This window comes from Centrocercus urophasianus, unplaced genomic scaffold, assembly GCF_019232065.1.
Source record: "Centrocercus urophasianus isolate 14NV4802_14NV808 unplaced genomic scaffold, USGS_Curo_1.0 seq_18, whole genome shotgun sequence".
Lineage (NCBI taxonomy): Eukaryota > Metazoa > Chordata > Aves > Galliformes > Phasianidae > Centrocercus > Centrocercus urophasianus.
In genome coordinates, this window is record NW_024884733.1 from 11,384,379 (window position 1) to 11,405,302 (window position 20,924).

At 36.7% G+C, this 20,924-nt stretch overlaps 1 protein-coding gene across 1 annotated transcript; it reads left to right on the forward strand.

The window, feature by feature from the left end:
• The first annotated feature begins 291 nt into the window (after window positions 1-291).
• Window positions 292-10,733, forward strand: VCAM1 (vascular cell adhesion molecule 1). Its single transcript, XM_042819998.1, has 7 exons — window positions 292-486; window positions 1,161-1,436; window positions 2,149-2,466; window positions 3,217-3,489; window positions 4,850-5,116; window positions 5,731-5,997; window positions 6,742-10,733. Exons 1-7 carry the CDS (start codon window positions 423-425, stop codon window positions 6,900-6,902), a joined length of 1,626 nt encoding a protein of 541 aa, XP_042675932.1. The 5' UTR covers window positions 292-422; the 3' UTR covers window positions 6,903-10,733.
• Window positions 10,734-20,924: the final 10,191 nt, after the last annotated feature.

Here is a 20,924-nt window from a genome sequence, read left to right on the forward strand (position 1 = left end):
CCTACAAAAATATTTGAACTGAAAGCAAATCTGAATAACATTTCCATCATATAGTCCCATTCAATTACTTATAATTACCCATATCCATTCTCATTATTAAGTGTTTGCAGGATCAGATCTTATCTTACTATTTTTAACTGTACTAAGAGCTATAGTACAAGTGTTAATATTTGTTATCCTGAACTTTAAATTTTGTATTTAGAAGAAAGGGGAAAAAAAAGCAGCAGAGGGCGCTGAGGCCACCACACTTGGATCTCTTCCTACTCTGGATTTCCCCGTGCAGGGATTTCCCACTCCACTGAAAGAAAAGCCTTTATAAGGAGCACATGCAACAACTAACAGTTGCAGAGCAGCAGCCTCTCGGTGTACTTCTTTGCAGGAAAGAAAGCAAAGCTTTTGAATCCTAATAACAGCAATTATAAATGTTAAAACAGATGGGAAGAACAAGCCAAACTGTGCTAATTATTTTGTATGTATTAATAACTGGTAAGTTGGGGAGGTTTATTTGCTTCATTTGCTTTCAATTTTTATTACATGTAAAGTGAACTACTGTTTTGTTGCTATTTCTCTTTGTTGCATTTGCTTTTACATTTCAGTGAATACAATGCTAATTAAGTAGTTCTTTCAGAATGTCAAGAAGTTTATTTCTGGCATTTATTTGTAGCTTTTCTCTGCACGGTCACTTTCTTGTAGAGTTTGACTAAAAGACTGTCTAGGAGACAACTGTATTACATAACTGTATGTTTAGTTTTTACTGTCATCTCTGACACTATCAGTCAAGTTTGATACCAGATATTCTCTTGAAAGTTACTTATCATCCCTTCCCTCAAATGTTACAGAGTTTTACAGTAACATCTGCCTGGTTAGAAAAGTTAGATTATGCCTACAGTTTTATTTTCACTGGCCATGTTGATTTATGCATTTTATGCAACAGAAGTGTCTTTTGGGGTCATCTTGGCTGTTAATTTAGGGAAAAAAAAAAAAAAAAAAGCAATTTTTATGGGATATTTTGAAGATATAAATCATTGTACAATCTGTATTAGTTTAACTTCCAGATAAATGTAAACTTGTGAAGTTGTAACCTGATATCACAGTAGGCCATGAGAAAACAAGAATTTTAACAGTGTTGCTGAATTTATGTATATTTCTCCTTGTTGTAGTTAAAGCTTTTGAAATGGAAGTTATACCAGCTGACAGAGTTGTTGCACAGATTGGAGAAACACTGATACTCACATGCAATACTACTGGCTGTGCATTACCAAAGTTTTCATGGAGAACCCAAATGGACTACCCCCTTGGAGGAAAAGTATACAACGACAAGACATACTCTACCTTAACTATGAGTCCAGTTAGTGCTGAAAATAATAATGATTATTTATGTACTGTCATCTGCAATAAAGAGAAAAAAGAGAAGAGTGTCAAAGTTGAACTTTACTGTAAGTAAAAATGCTCTGTAAGTAGTACTCATTTGCTAAGAAATTATATTTAAAAAATAAATGAATTTTTCCTAGATACTGTAGTTGGCAGTTGTCTGATAGCGCTAGGGTAAGGAGTCTGATATAACCCAACATACATTTCCTTGTAAAGATTCCTTTGTTTGTTTCTTCTCAGCCCGTCTGTTTAGCTTTTTACCCTGAAAATACTGTATATTCATTCTTGGTAATACTTGAAAGCTTGAACATAGACTCCCCCAAATGTTTATAGAAGTCGAACAGAAAGAAACTGTGTGGTTTAGATGGACATAGATGGGAAACCTTCAAGTGCAGAGCACTTAATCAAAGTCTTGGCAGTATGCAGGGTTACAATTCAGATGTCTAAATTTGCCAGTATGAAAAAAGGGATGCTACTAGTGTATCTATCGTTACAGATCCCTCTGCGTAGCTGTGTCACTAATTGGGTGCCTTGCTGGATCTCATTAAATAATTTATGATCATATTCTAAAGAATTGTACAAATGCATTTCTTCTTAGTGTGTGAACTGCTATATATGTTCATATCAAGGTATGTCTTGTTATAGAGTTGATATAAAGGTTGATATAAAGTTGTTATGCACCTTTAATCTTGAGTTGTTTAATGTCTGGACCCTGCTCTGATGTTGAGTCTAGGGCCCATCTCTGGTAGTCTAAAAAAGTGTGTTTTGTTCTTTTAGCTTTTCCCAGTGATCCTGTCATTAAGACCACTGCATCTTTAGTTGTTGGAGAAACTGCTACTGTCATCTGTAAAGTACATGATGTGTTTCCTTCTGATCACCTGGAATTACTCCTAAAGAAAGAGGAACATATTCTTCATAGCAAAACTTTTGAAGGAGATGTCTGCACAAAAGCAGAAACCAAGACTGTGGCATACTCATTTAACCTCACGACTGAAGACAATGGTAAAGAGATTACTTGTGTGGCCAGATTACAAATTGCTGGTATGGACTTTGAGCCCAATGAAAGGTCGACTTCTTTGAAACTGAATGCAAACTGTAAGTGTTTTTTTTATTAGGGCTTTCATATCAAATAGTGTTTTATGCTATATTTTGTGGAATGGATTTATGAGGTTTGTGCATTTGTAATTTGCATTTTGTATTTACATAATCTATTTTCTGGTATCTATATTTAGATGCAGAAATATCATAAGTAGGATATACCTTTTATTTATTAAATGTTATCTCTGAGCACGATCTTCTAACATCTTTGTGAAACAGATTGTGTTTTCAGGTTTGAAGCCTAGGCCATGTAAGTTAAATGGTTTTATTCAGCAACAGTTAGTGAGAAACCTGTGCACATTGCCTTAGATACCTACTGTTGTTCAGAATTTAGGCTGTCCTGTAAGAATTCATCTGTCACTTTCTTACCTAGGGCTCTGATATTCAGTCAGAAAGTAAGACCATAAGAACAACAACAATAATATCCAGATAACCAATTATTTTTAAAATTCCCTTGGTATGCTCAGCACTTTCAAGTTTGTAGCCCTAAGCAGTAGGGAGGCAAGTGTAAGAGTAAATAGAAAAGCAAGTTATTTGTATGCATTATGCCTAGTTTAGCTTTCAAACCTACGAACTCAGTGTCTTATCACGTCTGGAAAAATCATTCCACTGTGTTATTGGTATCCGTATGATTCTTTTTTTTTCTTGGTAGTGCGTGCAGTACAACTGTAGAGAAGTTAATGTTAAAGATGTGCATATCATTCTCCATTAACATGCTAACCTTATCTTTCTTCTGTTCTTTTCCAGTTGGTCCACAAAATACTTTCATTAGTGCATCTCCAGGAAACTTATCAATGGAAGGACACTCTCTGAAACTTACTTGTGTGACTGAGAGTAATCCACCAGCACAAGTATTTTGGAGAAAACATCTGGCAAAGGAAACCATTCAGCATTTCGTAGAAAACAATGTTCTTTCTATTCCTCGTGCCCATTTCACTGACTCAGGACAGTATATCTGTGAAGTAATTAATCCTGTAACTAATAAAACCGAGAAAGCAACTGTGAACATTGTTATACAAGGTATAAGGCTTGCATTTGACTATTATTCAGTAACTAGTCTGTGGTTGCATATTGACTTGAAAGTTGCTGAAACACTGATAAATAGGAAATTATTGGCCTTTCCTTTTATGTTTTCAGGATTTAACTTTTGATTCATTGCAGTTCCTTATGGGCTATGGTTTTCATTTCTATGCTTAATTTTCAGATAATTCTCTACTGCTGTGCGTGTGTGCTTCTATACTTTTACTACAAAGCAATACTCAAAGCGATTAAGGAACCTGAAGAAATAGTGCTGTGGGGGACAGTTATTCCCTTGAAATGCCAGTGTCCATAGCATAGATTTCATAGGGACATCTCAGTCCCCTGCTTTGGAAAATAATCAAAAGGATTATATTTTGTTGTTGTTGTTATCAGTGTTACTGCTCCTGTTTCTGTAGAGCCAAATGTTTCAGATAGAATCTGGACAAAAACTAAATGACCAAATACTTGGGTGAGCAGTTCCTGATACTTTTAAAACCCTCTAAATTTAGTTCTATTTTATCCTATGCAGAAATAAAGTAACCAATTATTTTAAATCGACACATTCCACATTGTTATTTCATTTCTCCCATACTTATTTTTACCACATATTTGTAATCTCCGTAATTTAGAACCATCACAGGTGGAAGGAGGAGAACTCTCTACTCACTATTATGCGTTATGTCTATTCTGTCAAATTTTCTCCTTAAAACAATCTAAGGAGGGCTTTTTCCAGCAGAGCACTGTGTAGAAACATTTTTCTTGAGCTGTTGTAGAAGGTTCAGTGAAGAGTTCTGCAATATTTGGAGCACATGCATAATAAGAGAAAATGGAGTCAAAGGATGGCCCTTGTGCCACTGTTATTTAGGTAGCTTTAAATAATAAAGTGTGAAATCTTTAGTACAGATAACTTCTATGAAACTGAATTTCTCTCACTCCTTTTAATGGCAAATGTATGCTTGAGGCAAAGAGGCTACGTAGAGAGGTGCCTGTATTCTCTACTGTTGGCATAGGATCCAGTTAAAAGCATACTATGCAAACAGAAAATGCATTCTGAAGATTTTCTGTGGAGATTATATTGCATCTTTGTCTTTCTTTTCAGTTACTGCTTTGTATCCTGTTCTTGCAGTTTCCATTCAGGTTATGCCAAGTGCTGACTCCTCAACCTATTATCAGTTACAGCAGAGTTTCATTTCAGTAGTAAGCATATTCTTTTGCTTTAGTCCTGCTGCTGCTGTGTTGCTGTTTATTGAATGACAACAGTAATGTTGTGTAGGTGTAAGGCTCATTTCTGGCACTAATTTAACTTTTTTTTTAACTTTTAACTAATTTAACTTTAACTTTTTTTTTTTTTTCCTTGTAGCTCCACCAAAAAATACAACACTAACGGTTTTCCCATCGAGTTCAGTGAAAGAAGGAGAAAGTGTTACCATCTCTTGCACAGCTACAGGTGTCCCAGCTGTTCAGATTATCCTAGAAAAGAAAATAGGTGGTGTGATCACAACCCTTAAAACAGAAGATGGCAAATACACCATAGAGAAGGCTCAGCTAAAGGATGCAGGAAAATATGAGTGCACATTCACTAACAAATTTGGAAATCGTTCTCTAGATGTAGAACTTGATGTCAAAGGTCAGTTAAAATGACTATTGTATAGAGTTATTATTATTTTTTTTTAATGGATGAGATGACAATGAAATGTCTTTAAAAATACTGAGATGTGTTGCACAGATTCTTGTGTGATATTAGTGGTTATGAAAACTTCTGTCTCGAATTTCAGAGCACAAAATAATCGCTTCTTCAAAATATTTCATAAATCCACTTTTCCCCCAGACTCTAAAGCAGGATTTAAAATTGTGGAACCGAGTGGAAAGATACTATTTTAGGACTTTCTTTGCCTTTTGTATTTCTTTTCTATTGAGGGAGCACATCAACCTCTGGGTCTGTTGGTCTGTGTCCTTTCATGAACACAAATGATTGAACAGTGAGTTTAAAACCAGAGGAGAAGAAAAGGCTCAATATTATGTAAAAGATAAGCAAAATACCTCACCAATTTATAAAATGCTATTTCTGTCAGCTGCTGTTGACTGCGCTGTTTTAAGGATAGCTGGTGACAGTCCAAAACTATGCACTTGGAGATTATAGCAAATCCATTAACTGGATTAGTGCTTTGTATATGCAAACTTCATTAGATTGTTTTGTTCTTTTTGCTTCCATTTGTTACTAAACTTTATGTTTCTTGTCAGTTCCTCCTCAGAATATTACTGTGTTAGTTTATCCATCGGAAAATGTTAAAGAAGGAGAAAATATCACAATTGTGTGCAGCACATACAGTAACCCACCATCACAGATGATCCTGAAAAAGGTTAATCAAGAGAAAGAAATAATTCTACCAGTAGCCAATGGAACCTTTACACTCTACAATGTCACCAAAAATGATACAGGCAGATATTTGCTTGATGTTTTCAATGAGGTTGGAAGCAACATCAAAGTGATAGAGATAGCTGTTGTAGGTAGGTATATCTATTGTCTAAACATATTTTGTTTGTATGTTCTAGTAGATTTTGTGACAAAGTAGGCAAAACGACTTCCCGGATAATTTTTTGCACAAAAATATTGAAGTTAACCTAAGAAAAAACCCTAAACCAACAACAGAAAAAATAACACAAAAACAACACAACAAAATGAAACAAAAAATAATTCAAATGAAATAACAGAGCAACTGATGAGGATCTGCTTTATTTCACCTTCATATAGTCTGGATGTTGTCTCTGTTACATTAGTCGGCACTGCAGCTCTAGAAAAAGGTGGATTCTTACCATTTTCCTTTGCGTTTTGTGAACGGGGACGCTAACCCAGAGAGATCTAAATATTGAGCTTGTTAAACATGATCTTCTCCTGAAGCATTATGTTTCCAGGAGGTGGAAGTATCCCTACATTGTTTACTGGGTGAAATAGATAGTATTCTTTTGTTATTCTTCAGGAACTCCATGGTATTCTTCATTGATGATATTAAGCGTGTTTGAATTTATATAGCATGTTCAAGACCCAGATTCTGGCTAAGAATTATAGTGGTACTGTGAAGTTATTAAAGAGAAGAGAAACAGGGAAAAGGTTTTGAAATGTGCTCTGTGGAAGAAAACTGAAAAAATGTTCCAGTTAAGGTCACTAAAATAACTCTACTTTCAGTTACACATTAAAATTTGTGTAAAAACTGATTCATATAACTTTTTGTATCCTTTCATCTTCATTTTCAGGAAAATTGGAAAAACCAGATCAAATTATGCCCCTGATTATTGCATTCTCCTGTGTAACAGCAGTAGCTATACCTGTGGTTGCAATTTTGATCTACGTGTCAAGAAAAGCAAAGATAAATGGATCCTACAGTCTTGTTAAAGCATTGAGGCTGAAAGTGTGATTGTGTGAATATATGTCTAGATAGTTCATAATAAGCAATGTTATTTATTGTTGTAACTCTTTCTATGCCTATTCCAAAACATGGTAGCAAACAAGTGATTTGAGAACAGTACTGTGAAATAGCAAATGAAATTTTTGGGGGCTTTAAGAGGTATTTCAGAATTTAAATTAAAGGGAAGGTTAGCAGCCTGTCTTAGGAGTAGGTATAGCACTTCTGTGTTGAAGCGTGCTAAACCTAGAGTTACTTGGAGAACTGGGTTTGTACATAGTGTATAAATTGTTACAAATACGATTAAACTGAATTTCAGTTTGTAAAATTGCAGTCTCTGCAGCTGTACATAGACATGTTGTTAATTCAATAATATAAATAAGTGTTATTTGAACTTACTGATTAATAATATTTTATTTTGTATTATTCTAAAGATTGAATGTTTTTAATATGGTCTTTTTGCTTGTGGCAATGTTTGGAAAATGTTCTCTTTTCACTTATTTTGCTGTAAACTGTGTACCTTCAAAGAAATTATACAATCACTGGGTTATACACATCTGATTATTTTAACTTAAGATCTCAAGACTCATTTGTGAAGCATTGTATTTTAGTTAGTGAAACATTATTATAAATATTACAGAGGAAGGGGCTGGAATTATAAAATAGATAGTTTTAGGAGAGCTGAAGCATTTTTATAAGAATTAGTCATTCATAAATCAGTGACAAAATTCTGCTGCTTTATAATGAACAAATTAGACCCCTTATTTTGAATATAAGCTAATAAGGCCAATAAGTATGCTTTAGAGATTTCCACTACAAAATACTGCCAGTGTGTTTCTTTTAAATCCCCATAGTGATTCTTGCTTAATATGTTGCCAGAATACCTGCTTTCATACTTTCGTGCTTTCATATCCAGGAATCACCTGCTGTGATTTTGTTAGTTGAAAATGTAGTTACTTTTTACCTGTGGACTTCCTCTGATATTTGTAAACTTAAAGAGATCTTGGCGTTGGTTAGTATTACTAAAGAGAAAGCTTGTGTAGTTCTTAAGCACATTTCTGTAGAAGGAGTTATTGAAAGCTTACTATCCTTAGCAACAGCAAGTTCTAGAGTCATGGGAAGTCCTGAGGCAAGCAAAGCAAAGGCACAAGCAAAGCAGGCAACCCAAGCAGAGAGAGAATCTATATGACCTCAGCCATGGTGGTGGTTGTTTCCTGAAGCAATGTCCTTCTCAGGCTGCTCATTGTGGAAAACCAAATCACTTGTCTGACAATCAGTGCCTGTGTGCATTACCCTCCTTAGTGCCTCTTTTCATCATATTCTCTTTCCAGTGCTGGGAAAATGCCTATGAAAATAGTAGGTCTTCCGTGCAGAGGCAAAGATGAGAGGGAATGAGAAGTGGAATTTAATGTTATTCTCTGCTTGCCAGCAGTACTGCTCTGACTCATGTGGTTAGTGATGTTCACTGAAGATAAAACTCTACAAGGTACAAAGCAGTATGAAGTGATCAGGCATTGAGGTGTTGGAGTACTTTTACCCCCAGCTGCCCGGAGCCACTGTGTTAGGCACAACAATGGGGTGCTGGCTGCTCCAAACTTGTGTGAAAATACAAGATCAGAAATAGATATATGAAAGGAATTTCTCTGTGTTATTTACTATCTACAAATGGTAGCACCTGCCCCCAACAGCAAAACAAACAGATGTCTTTTGATAGCTAGCTGCAGGATGAGGTGGGGTACAAATCTCTGTGTCTTCTTCATAGCATCTTCAGAAGTGCTTTGTGAACAGTAAATCGTTTCGTGCAGGGTCCTGTGCTTCTCTTCAGTTGGAATGGGAGCTTCGGAAAGTGAGAGTGTAGTAGAAAAAGAGAAGTATGGACTTGGCTTGAAGGAACATGAGCTTGAAGTAGGAGGGTGAAGAAAAGATTGAAGACAGAGAAGGAGGAGAGCTTTGATGGGCTCATGACATAAATTTCTTGGAGGTAATCCCAAGCAGGTTTATTCTAATGTCAGGCATATCTCTCTACTGACTTGTGAGCAAACCAGAAAGTATGATTTTTTTTCCCTGTATGAAACTTCAGTGCATACACATTTTATCTCCTGGATATAATTCTTGTTGCTGGAAGACCTGGGGGAAAAAAAAAAAAAAAAAAAAAGAAAAAATTGCATAGGATGTTTCCGTTTGGAGAGAATTCTGAAGAAGGAGAGGATATGACTGAAGTTTTCTAAATTGTGAAAGCAGTTAATAGCAAACAACAAATGCAAAATTTGTTTGCTGACTCATATGATGCCAGGACTGCAGGACCTCTGGACAAGTGGGAGACTGGTTTAACAGAAATAATTGAAGGTGCTTCTTAATGCTAAATAATTGGAAGCTGCTATTGCTGGAGATTGTGATGGAAGGCAGTATCAATTGGTGTAGAAGGGAAATGGTGAAAAAATTGAGAACTAAAGCTCAAACAAAGCTAAAACAAATACTAAAGGGAATAGGCAAACATTCCTCAGGCCGGTTTTTCATGCTGACCTTAAGCAGTCACTCATAGTCACTCAGTGCTGGAAGCATACAGCCATAGTGGAATGATTGGTCAGACCCGGAAAAGTATTTCAGCCTTATGACTTTCTCTGAGAGGGCTTGAGTAAGGTCTGCTTGGGTGAGGGATTTATTAGCTCTTGTGCTGTTTTCCTCTCTTCTGTAGTCTCTGAGAAGGAATAAAAAGAGAAGAGATGAGTGGGAGAGAAATACGAATCATCTTGCAACAGCACTTCTGCACTTCTGTATTTTTTCCTGGAAATTCCCCTCAGGTTCCCAGTGTATTTGTGATTTAAATGCACATCTTTATGTCTACATGACTTGTCTGCCCCCTCAGAGTCTCTATACTTAATAGCCAATTATGTCAATAGGGGTTGAACTTTGATTTCAGTAGGCCAGTTTCCATAAACATGAAGTGAGTAAGCAGAGCTTGCAGTGCTCATTTTAGGAGAAGCTTCTCTTGTGTGGGCAGCAAACTTCCTCTCCTTGAAATTGTTAGGAACCTTACCAGGGAATCTCCTCCTCTACAGCCTGATTTTTGGTATTTCCCAGTGTGTTTCTTTGTTTGGGCAGCAGCTTGTTTTATGGGGGTTGAAAGTTCATTGTCAAGTAACTTAACTTTTTATTGAAAATCACAGAAGGGTTATTATTTCTCCCTGTGCTATCTCTCATCATGTGCAAAGCCTCTGCCCTGGCAAAAAGGCATAAACAACAGCTCCAGCCTAGCAAGTGCTTTCAGGAAGGGTCTCGGCTGCCTGGAAGTCTAGGTAAGAGCCCCTGCTATGGGGCTTGCTTTTATGACTGACCGAATAATCTGTAGAGCAGAGGACTGTGAGGTTCACTCAGGTTTTCCCTGTGCAGTTACTTTATAGCTTGTAGAGTTGCCTTTTTACCCTGTTGGCCTGTGCTCAAGCACACCAGTTGTCCATGTGTTTATCCCAGCAATACTGTGGGACAGTGCTAAATGTTACAGGTAAAATGAGTCTAGATATTTAAAAGTGATTACAAAATCTGATTCCCTATATCCAGTTTGAGACATGCTCCTTTTAAAATGTAAAGTTCAAATAGAAAAAGGTAACTTTCTAAATGCTTCTGGGAAATGCTTTCAAATGATTTTGTAGATACACTGAAGGGAATGTTTAATTTCTCCCATGACGGAGGTTTTAGTTCAATTTGTTTTCCCTTTGTGCCTTTCTCCCCACAAGACAATTGTATCCTGTAATCAAACTCTCTTATCTCTTTGATAAACTAAACAAATTGAGTTGCTGTAAGCCTACCTTTCTTTATAAAGTTACTTCTTTGGTGAATAAATAATCCTCACGGTCTTTTCTAAATCCGCTCTACTACTTCAACATACCAATTAACACATTAGCAAAACAGCAGTATATGATCTTGAACACTCCTCCATTTTTTTAGATTGTAATATTTTTTTATTGTTCTTCCATATTTGTTAAGGGCTTACAGTGGTGGAGACTTAATTAGTGTATTAGTTGTAACTTTTTTAGTTTATTATTTTAACTGTGTTGTAACCCTGTGACATGGCTACCAGTTAAGCCACAAAGCTCTTTGCTGTAGCTAGTGAAACTTAGTAAATTGAACTAGCTTTTTACATCCTCATGCCTTCTGGTGCACGTGGGAGAAGAAAAAAAAAAAACAAACCATAGCACTGCATACGTTAGCACTATTTCTAATGTGCAGCTGAAAAGAAAACTTCAGGCTTGAGGTATAATGGCATCATATCTTGACCTCTAGTGTATGGGCTTACCCTCCACGAATAATAGTTTTCTTGCTTCAATATCAGAAATAAAAATAACATGGAAATAAGGCTGCTTACATTTTTTGAACTGACAATACATAAAGAAAAAAAGAAGTAAAATTTAGAAATGTATTTTTCCCTCTGTTTATCCAAGTATTGTAACACTAAAGTGAGGTAAAATGGCATAATTCTTTCCAGTTGAATGATTCATTTAAGTACTCCTATCTGAAAAGCATGCAGACGTAAACCTGTTAGGGAAATAATTTACTTTTTGTAGACAAACTCGATGAAAAGGGAAGAAAAAATCCTTCTCATATACAGCATGCAATACTGGCACCACATTGTTGTTCTGTCTTTTGTTCTAGTTTATAATCAAAATGGCCTTCATGCTGATAAATGAACAGGAATGGAGCAGATAGCAAGACTTTGTTTGTGTTGATTAAAGAGCGTTGTTTCTTTTGAGAAATTGTGACGGTGTTGGCATAAACCACTCTTTCCAGGTTGTCTAAATTTAAGAAGCAAGAACATGGGAAAACAGTGCTCTTCATACTTTGTCTACCAGCCAAAAAAAGTAGTATAGCTGTAGAAGAAGCTAAAGAAACGTATAGGATATAAGAGAATTTAGTTCCATGTCTAAAGGGTGGTGGTGGTGGTGGTGGTATTTTGTTTTTTGTTGTTGTTGTTAGCAAAGCCCTCTTGTTCCACAGACAAGTGAATTGGATTGTGATCTAATGGATTATCCATCTGCTTAGTCTTGGGCATGATTGAATAGTGAAGTGAAGGTAAGTACTAGCTGAGACTGATGCAGGCTCATCCCCAAGGTTTCTGCCATTTTCTATGAACATGCACATTTGGAATCAGACCCAGGAAAGGAAGTGACGGAGCAATTCCAGAAAGAGACAGTCAAAGGGAAACTACATAAACTATGACATGGAGTCTAAGAGCAACCACACTAGGTCAAAGCAAGATATTTTAACCAGAAGTTGGGGGAAGTGAATGCCTAAAATTGCTGTGGAAACATGAAGTGTATAGTAACATCTTCTCCAAATGCACTCCACACTTCCAGCTCTTTTGAAACTCAGCCTTATTGAGTTTGCTTCTCTGCATTCAGTAATTCGCAGTGGATTTGTTTTCAGTTTGTTTGTTTTGCCTCTTGATATTATGAAAATTTGCAGCATCCACGGCATCCTTGCTTGTAAGGCAGTAAAACACCACTTTGCAGGGTTCAGTGTCCAGTACTGATTATGTCTGAGAGTTTGGAGTTTCTGTTTTATATTTCGGTTTGTCATCTTTTCAAAATGGAGGAAAGCTAGAGAAAGTTTGTGCAGTCTTTCAACACTAAACTATCTAGATTTCTAGATAATGTCATGGACTTAAGAGAATGTAACATGAGGAACTCTGCACAGCATTGCTGCAAGCTGTCAACAGCGGGAGGGAGGGATTTGACAGTGATCCTGTGAAGTATAAGTGGAGGGCTGAATGTGCAATATCTATAAAGGAGTAATTCTCCATGCAGTCTGCATTGCCAATGACTGTAGTTAATGTAGTACAAATGAGTAATCAGAATTACTTTCACATTTGAAGAATTCTCACTTAGATGTTTAACATTGAAATTGTTTTTTTTAAAGCAAATATATGCATATTGGATAATTACTTTCAAAAATAAGGTAGCATTTTGTATGATTTATCAAAATGAGTACATGAGTACAATAAACCAACAGCATGCAGCAAAGATGAAACGAGCTCCTTTTGTTGGTGCCTGTTAAGAGCATGTGATCAGAGCTCAAGTCTGTGACACTTGAAAAGATAAGGTGTCAATTCTGAATCACAAAATTAACATCCCTGCCTGTAGTTAAATGATGAATAACTCTTTTTAGTTGTATCTTTCTTGCAGTTAAACTGTCAAGCACAGAAATCTGGAAAGTGTGTGATTTGAGTGTCTTTTAAAAAGATCCATCCTTAAGTTCCAATTTTCTCCTGGAAAGAGACAGAAATCTGCAGTCTAGAGAAATTGAATGTAGTGCTGTGTATCTTCTAGATCATCCTGAGATATATTCCATACAAGAATTGTACACTAAGGCATCTTAAATTTCATATAATATAAGTTGATGCAATTCTTGATGATTTTCTAGAAGATATGCTGTAGGATTTACTAACTTTAAAGAGGTCACAATTAGATTGAATTAAAATCATTGATTTTTTGGAGAATATACTGACTAAAGGTTTAAAAGCCAAAGTATGGGAAACTTTGTAGCTATAGTAGGCCTACTTTTCCATGTCATTTAATCTATTTTGCAACTTGGAGTTTGTAATCTACTGGTATGTTTAAACACACTCGTCAGACAGATAAAAAACACATCTTGGAAGGGCAAAGTGTGTTTTCTGATCTTATTGCAGTCTTTTTATATTCTTCCACTTACCAGGGCCTAGAGAGAACAGTGTCTGTGGTGTACAATAAAAAGACAAGGGATTATATTCAAAAGATACAACAATGAAATTTCCAGTTTTATGTGAGCAACAAATTGTTCATGGTAAGGATGGGTCAGCACCCAGAATGCGTTACTCAGCAGCAGTAGGACTTCTGTCGTTGAGGATTTCTGCAGTCAAACTGGATAAGACCAAGGGTGACTTAACGTAACTTTAAATTTAGCTTTGCTTTGAGCAGGGCTGTGGACTTGATGATCAGGGGGCTGGAGCACCTCCCCTATGAGGACAGGCTGAGGGAGTTGGGCTTGTTCAGCCTGGAGAAGAGAAGGCTGCGGGGTGACCTCATTGCAGCCTATCAATACCTGAAGGGAACCTACACCCACGAGGGGAGTAAACTCTTCAAAAGGGCTGACAACAGCAGGACTAGGGGAAATGGATCGAAGTTGAAGGAGGGAAGATTTAGGTTGGATGTTAGGGGGAAGTTCTTTACAAGGAGAGTGGTTAGGCCCTGGAACGGGCTGCCCAGGGAGGTTGTGGATGCCCCGTCCTTGGACGTGTTTAAGGCCAGGTTGGACGGGGTCCTGGGCAACCTGATCTGAATGTGTGTGTTTGGTGGCCCTGCTAGGCAGGGGGGTTGGAACTACATGATCCTTGAGGTCCCTTCCAACCCGGGTGATTCTGTGATTCTGTGATTCTGTGATTCTGTGTGACTTGATGAGGTTCCTGTGGTCACCTCATCTTAATTTTTTCTGAAACTCTGTTACAGAGCCTTCATAAGTTAACTTTGCTTACTTCATAGTGAACAATGTAATTGCCATACAGGATTAAAAAAAAAACATTCAAACAGTTCTTTGTTAATAAGCAGCAACCAAAGTTTCTTAGAAGGATGTGAGAAGCACCCTTGCAGGCAGCCACAGGCTTAAAAGCCATGTGCTTTTAAGGTATTAAGCATCTTTATCTCTCCAATATAAATTGCTTAAGTCTGCAGGCATAAGACTCTCTTCTAAATCACTAGCATTGAACATTTGTCTAAATGTCCAGTCTCCTTATGACTCCTGCTAAAGTACTGTCCTCAATTGCTTCCTGTGCATAACAGAGTTTAATTACATACTTTGTAAGAAGTATTTCCTTTTGTCTGTTTAAGATACTTCTGTCCACTTGTTTCTGAGATGCAATACAGGGAGACAGTAGTTTGTAATCTGCCATTTTTCTACTGTTCATTAATGTATGCAATTCTGTCGTTTTCTCAATGAAAAAAAAAACAACCCACCACTAAAATATCTCTTTTGGGCATTTATGTTGAGAAATGCTTTTCATTTGTCAGTAATTTCTGTAACCCTCTTGAAAACTGTTAGTGTAACTTCACCTTTCATAGTTGATCATCAATCTGGTATTTAGTATTCTAAGTGAAGCCCCATCATTTTTTTACCTTAATGAAATATTAATTTTGTTTGTATTATTCTGCATCTCATTCTTGTTATAACCTCATGTTATGGGATATGGCTGTCTAACGTCAACGAAGTCCAGCTTATACCAAAAGAGGATATTTCATACTTCTCATCCCTGTTCACCTATGGTAGGTGAAACAGAAAGTTGGCTATTACTGAGTATTAATATCTCATGCTCCCAAACCTTTTATTTTTCTTTTCTGTTGGGCTCACTTTTAACTGGGTAAGATCCTGCATCCAACTTGACACGTGGTCTTATTACTATCTGGGCAAGCACAGCCAAGTTAGGGGTAGTGATGGTCAGCACAGTGGCAGAGACATCTCTCCCAAACATGCAGCACTTCACAGTCTCTGAATTCAGCTACTCTTGGTTTTGTGACCTGTTTTTTTAACCACAGATGCACACTCAGCAGAGATCTTTACTGAGCTTAAAACAGCGCTTGTTAATTGCTTATTTAGTAAAATGCATGCTAATCTAATGGCAGATTTTATAAACTCATCTAAACAGTCAGTGTTCAGCATGTCACCCAGAAAATTTTTTGTAGAAAATCAAAGGCAGTTAGCTTCTTTCTGCAAGTCTTTGATATTTATGAAGCCTGACCTGGATTTTCCAAGTTGACTGTAAAATATTTTCCACTTCCTTGAACGTCTTGAATGTATTTGATATCCACACTTAGGACTTCCTTTAGAGTATCCTGGACTGAAAATTGTGTTCAAATGAGAAGCGTTGAAGGTTGTCTTAACATTCTCTTAAATGTAAACACCTGCACTGTATAAATAAATTAAGATGTGATGATGGCTGTCTCTCTCCTACCATTTTCTCTGTAGTTCTTGGCATCCGCATCCCTTTTAGGATACTGTAAATGGCATTTAGGATTAGCTATCCATAAATCACCTGTGTTATCAGAAGCCAGTTAAAATATTTATTTATCACCATGGACATTTGTATCAACTTTTAGTGTGCGAGAAGGTCAGAATGCTTTGTTTTTATAAGAATTGAGCAGAAGGGAAAAGTTTTCTGATACTGATGCATTAGCGCTTTTACATTAGCACTAGCGTTACATATAGGAAACACCTTTTCTACTCCTCTCCTGTTTGAAAGTTCTCACTCTTCTGGATTACCTGTTTTGTAATCATAGCAGTAGCATTCCAGGTGCAGCCCTAAACTCCAGTGTGTTCATATATCATGTTACTGATATATCACTTCTTGAATGTGTTCTTCGTCAGCAATGGCATTAACTGAGAGGCAAGTTGGATGGAATGACTGGATGCTGGGTACACAGGACTCACCCAAGGCTGTGAGCTTTGTCAGGATGGTTTAGTGTTCGTTACCTCTGGAGAAAGCCTGCTGTCTAGATCCTGGTGCTTCTTCCAAGGATTTTGGTGAGTAGATCTAAAACTGTAGATAAAGGTGTTCCCTGAGTTACTTTCAGCAGTTTTGCTGTGTAAGTGAAACATACTGATGTGTCAGCAGCTTCCCAGCATTGTTTTGAAAAAGCAAGATGGTTAAGAACACATGCTATTTCTGTCATCCTGTATTCACTCACAGTTCAACAACAAAACAGAAAATTAAAACAAATTGGGTCAAAACCTGTGACACAAGAACATAAATCTACAAATTGCTGCTGCTTGTCTTCCAACATCTTCTCATAAAGAAATTGCTTAGAAAATATTTTTCCTGTGATATCTAAATTCAGCTGTTTTAAACACACATCTGTATAATATCTAAATTTTTAATGTCAGATGTATCCTCTTAGAGAAATGTGATAATAGTTTGAAATGTCAGCCATACTTGCAGCTATTTAATTCCCTGACTTAAATTTGGGTGTGTGTCACCATCATCAATACTATTATTATTTGTTTCCAAGATTAAATGGGGAAATAATGTCTCTATTTTCTTACAGTTGCAAAGCTGTCCCAGAATAGTTTTTAAGGGATCCTGAAAAGTAATTTTTGACTCGTATTTTCTAATGCACCTTTTAGAAATTGAACTGAATTTTCTTCTGTATCCTATCTTGTAACATTGCTTTGTCTTTCAGACATATGAAAAGCCTTCATTTCTGTAAATCATTTTTTAACCATTGGGAGAAAGATGATGGGACAGAATAGTGCTCTTCCTCATACAGTAGCAGTTTGAATGCAGACAGATAAAATATACTTAGGACTTTTTATGCTGGGAAAGAGAATTTTCTGAAAATTAAGAAAGTTTGATCAAGTTTTCTTTAGTCTGTTTTGTGTCTGTGTGTGTGTGCGAATTTTGCATGTCATGGTGCAGTTGAAGGTCAGTCTTAATTTATGAGAGAAAAGCCAGTTGTGTTATCTCCTCAGATGAAGCTGGAAAACCTCTGTAATGTAATGCAAGTAATTTTGTGAAATTTTGCATCAGAGATTCCTAGCTTCAGCAGTTTTTGGCATATTCTGAGCAATACTCTGGCACTTGTACAAGCAAAACTGAATGAAGAACATTTTACTTTGAAAGATGTCTATTGTCTATGGTCCAATAGTTGTTATGCTACAGACTGTGAGGTAGTTCCAAGCCTCCATAAGTTTCCACATATACAGTGGGGATAGTTTTGCTAGAATGGTGTTTGACTGTGTGTTCTAGACTTTTTTATCTTGCTTGAGCCAGAACTCATACATCATGCACCTACACATTGAATCTCATTTTGTCTAAATTGGTTGAGCCAAAGATGTTCCAGGAGAAGTGACTCAGGCATGAAGACTGCCTGGCTCAAATGAAAATCCTATCACTCTAGATTTTGTGGGTGCTACTGGCTCCAGACACTCAAGCACAGCTTGAGCAGAAACTCAAGCACAGCTGCAGCGTGACATATGCAAGCATGATTTCCTTCAGTTTTATGTGGTTTAAACAACAAATCACTTGATCCAGTATATAGATATATCTGTAGGAAAATGTTTTTCTCCTCTGTAAATGGAGAAATAAGGTGAAATCCCATATTGCAATATTTTTTCTATTTCATAATATATCATTTACCGTAGCTCTTTTTGCAAGCATAGGCTAGTGCTTCATTTCTGGGATTCTCTCTGTAAAAATGAGCCTCTGTCAGTTACACTATAGAAGAGGCTTGCAGAGATGTCCTTGGATGCTTTTAGCAGCAATTGTTGTAGTTTGCAGGAAGTAAAATAGTTTTGCAAGGACTAAGGCCAGCTGGAGCCAGTCTGCACTTCTAATTCTGCAGTTTAACAATACTGTGACATAGTAATGCTTCAGTAAGCTGTTGTGAACGTGAAAGGAGGAAGAAGTTGCGAAATAAAGGTAAATTTGGGGAGACCATGAGAAAAAGCTCACAAAGCAGGAAGTAAATTAAGTGAAAGCAATGTATAGCAGATAAAATAGGAAAAAAAGAACTGAAAGTACAAAATGTGACTTTTTTTTTTTTTTTTTTAAGTTGATCCTACTTGTCTTAATTTCACTGTTCTTCTGCAAGTGAGTCTGCAAACTGGAGATGCTTTAATCTCCAGCAAATGGGCAACCAGTTTTTCACTTCTTCTCAGGTTCACATTCTATAGCTAGTGATGTGAAGAAAGTGAATTGTGACTACGGAGTGAGAATGAGAAATAAAGAAAGGAGTGTGCCTGAATGAGACCATAATTCACATCTACTACATTTTCAGAATCTTTGTAGTATGTTACAAGATCACAAGGGGAAACTGCATTTCTTTTTTCAGTTATCCTTATTCTTTTCTGCTGAATTTTGGACTTGTTTATCTTATCCATACTGCTGATGTATCCAGAGCTGGAAACAGTTTGTCAGTGAAACTGGAAATTGCACTTCTTGCAGTGACGTAATGGCAGAAGCAGCTTTAGAGGAGCAATTGGATTGCAGTGGCTGGCTTTGAGACCCAAACTCGTGAGGAGTGAGAGGACTGGGCTTGATCTTGAGGCTTTATTGTGAACCAGGAAACCAGATGAAGTCTTGCTAATTACTGCTGAGTCCTAAGTAGGGAACAATAACTGGGTATGTTCAAAACTCAGTTCTTCCTGCAGTCCTGCAGGGACAACTGTCCATCCATTTGTGTTCTTGTAATCTGTCAGACCATCAGCCTTTCCATCAGAAGGATAGAAGGAAACTCTTAAGATCAGGACAAGAAGTGGTAGGTTTTCTTAATTTCTCAATGTGCAAGTTGAAGCACTGTCTGGGAAATAGGAACTTCATGTTTAATTTCTTCCTCTGCCAGAAAGGATTTAAATAGATTTCCAGTCAGTAACCACTACCTATTTATCAGGCTGTGGAAGAGAAGCTTTCTTCTCTTTCTGCATAATTACAGGAACAGCATGGGCATTTACACAAAAGAAAGTTTCATTGGTCCTGTTTGAACATCATTAAATTATCACTGAAAACACACATCTAAATTCTGCCTAAATCTGAGTTGAGCATTTGAGTTATACTTATTTTAGACCATGTATTACATAATAAACAGGATACAGAAATCTGGCTTGCAGTCAGAGAACAATAAATCTTTTGATCCTGGAGGTCACCATCTTCTGGGATGGAAGCAAACAAATGTGCCCACAAGCACAGTTTCAAAATTATTTGTGCTGACTAGCCAAAATATGTTAAAAGCAAACTAGTTCAAAATGGCACTGACCTTTTCTGTATGACAGTACTTACCATTCTTTTGGTTACCGTTATTGCTTTTTGAAAGTACTAAGGATTAAATATATTTCTGATGTTATAAAGTGTTCTTATTTAGTATATGACTTTTGGAACTATGCTAACCAACTGATAATATTCTGTTTCATTACCACTTATCACATCTGTTTTCAGCTGTGTAGGTTTTACAGCTGATAAAAAAAAAAAAAGCAAAACTTTAATCTGTTGATGTCGCCAGAAGTAAAATCGTAATGTCAGCATTTTCATACTTTGTATGGTACCTCAGCTGTAGGGGACTGGATCGCACTGCAGTAGTTGCACATTTCAATGGGAGCACCAGCAGCCACTTCTAAAAATGAGGCAATACAAGTGTGTACATGTATATATGTCTACAAGTGCATTACTTCAGCTGTCCTTCTGAAAGGTACAAACTCTTAAAAATTTTGCCTCAGTGGTACGCCAAGTTTGAAAACTTTGTTCCAGCTGTCATTAATGCGGTGAAGGAAATCAGCACACTGAATGATGTCATCAATTAGCCACATAGGTCTTTCCTTAGCCTTCCAGCAAAACCAGCATCTGAGACTGATATTTTCTTTTTTGCATTTGATCTTTTTTTTAAAAAATTAAGCAATTACAAATAAGTAAATAATTAAGATTAGACAGTTGAGAATTATTTTCAGAGATTTTTACATTTTTTTAACATTATTTTTTACAGAAAGAGAAAAAAATGATAATATTGTTCAATTTAAGTTCAGAAGACAATTGTTGTGTAGCAAAATCACTGGTAAAGTTGGGTAGCTGCAGTTCTAAGTTCAGAGCTATAATGCAGGGGATAATAAAAAGATGAAAGGTTTGAATGGGTGGAAGGCCTGGGATTTGCTGGGGTTTGCAGAATGTAATTATTTTTTAATTCTTCCTTTGAGCTCATACTGTTCGGCTTAACTCTGGTTCTTCCTTTACTGTTTTACATCTGATTATTTGATTATGGAAGCAAACTCTCCCACACAGAAGAGAATGCTAGCAATCTTGTTCTGGTAAGAGGTATTTATACAGCAATACCAAATACTTAAACATAATGGGGCCGTGTGCTTATCCTTGTTTCTGATGTCTTGCCCACTGCCTAAGGTCTGTCAGCACATGTTGATATTCACTGCTCAGTAGGGGGCCAGTGCTTTCCAGTGCTGCTTCAAAGTTATTTCTTTGACTTATTTGGATATTCTGTAAATTTAATAGCAATAAACTGGGAATCTATTCAGTTA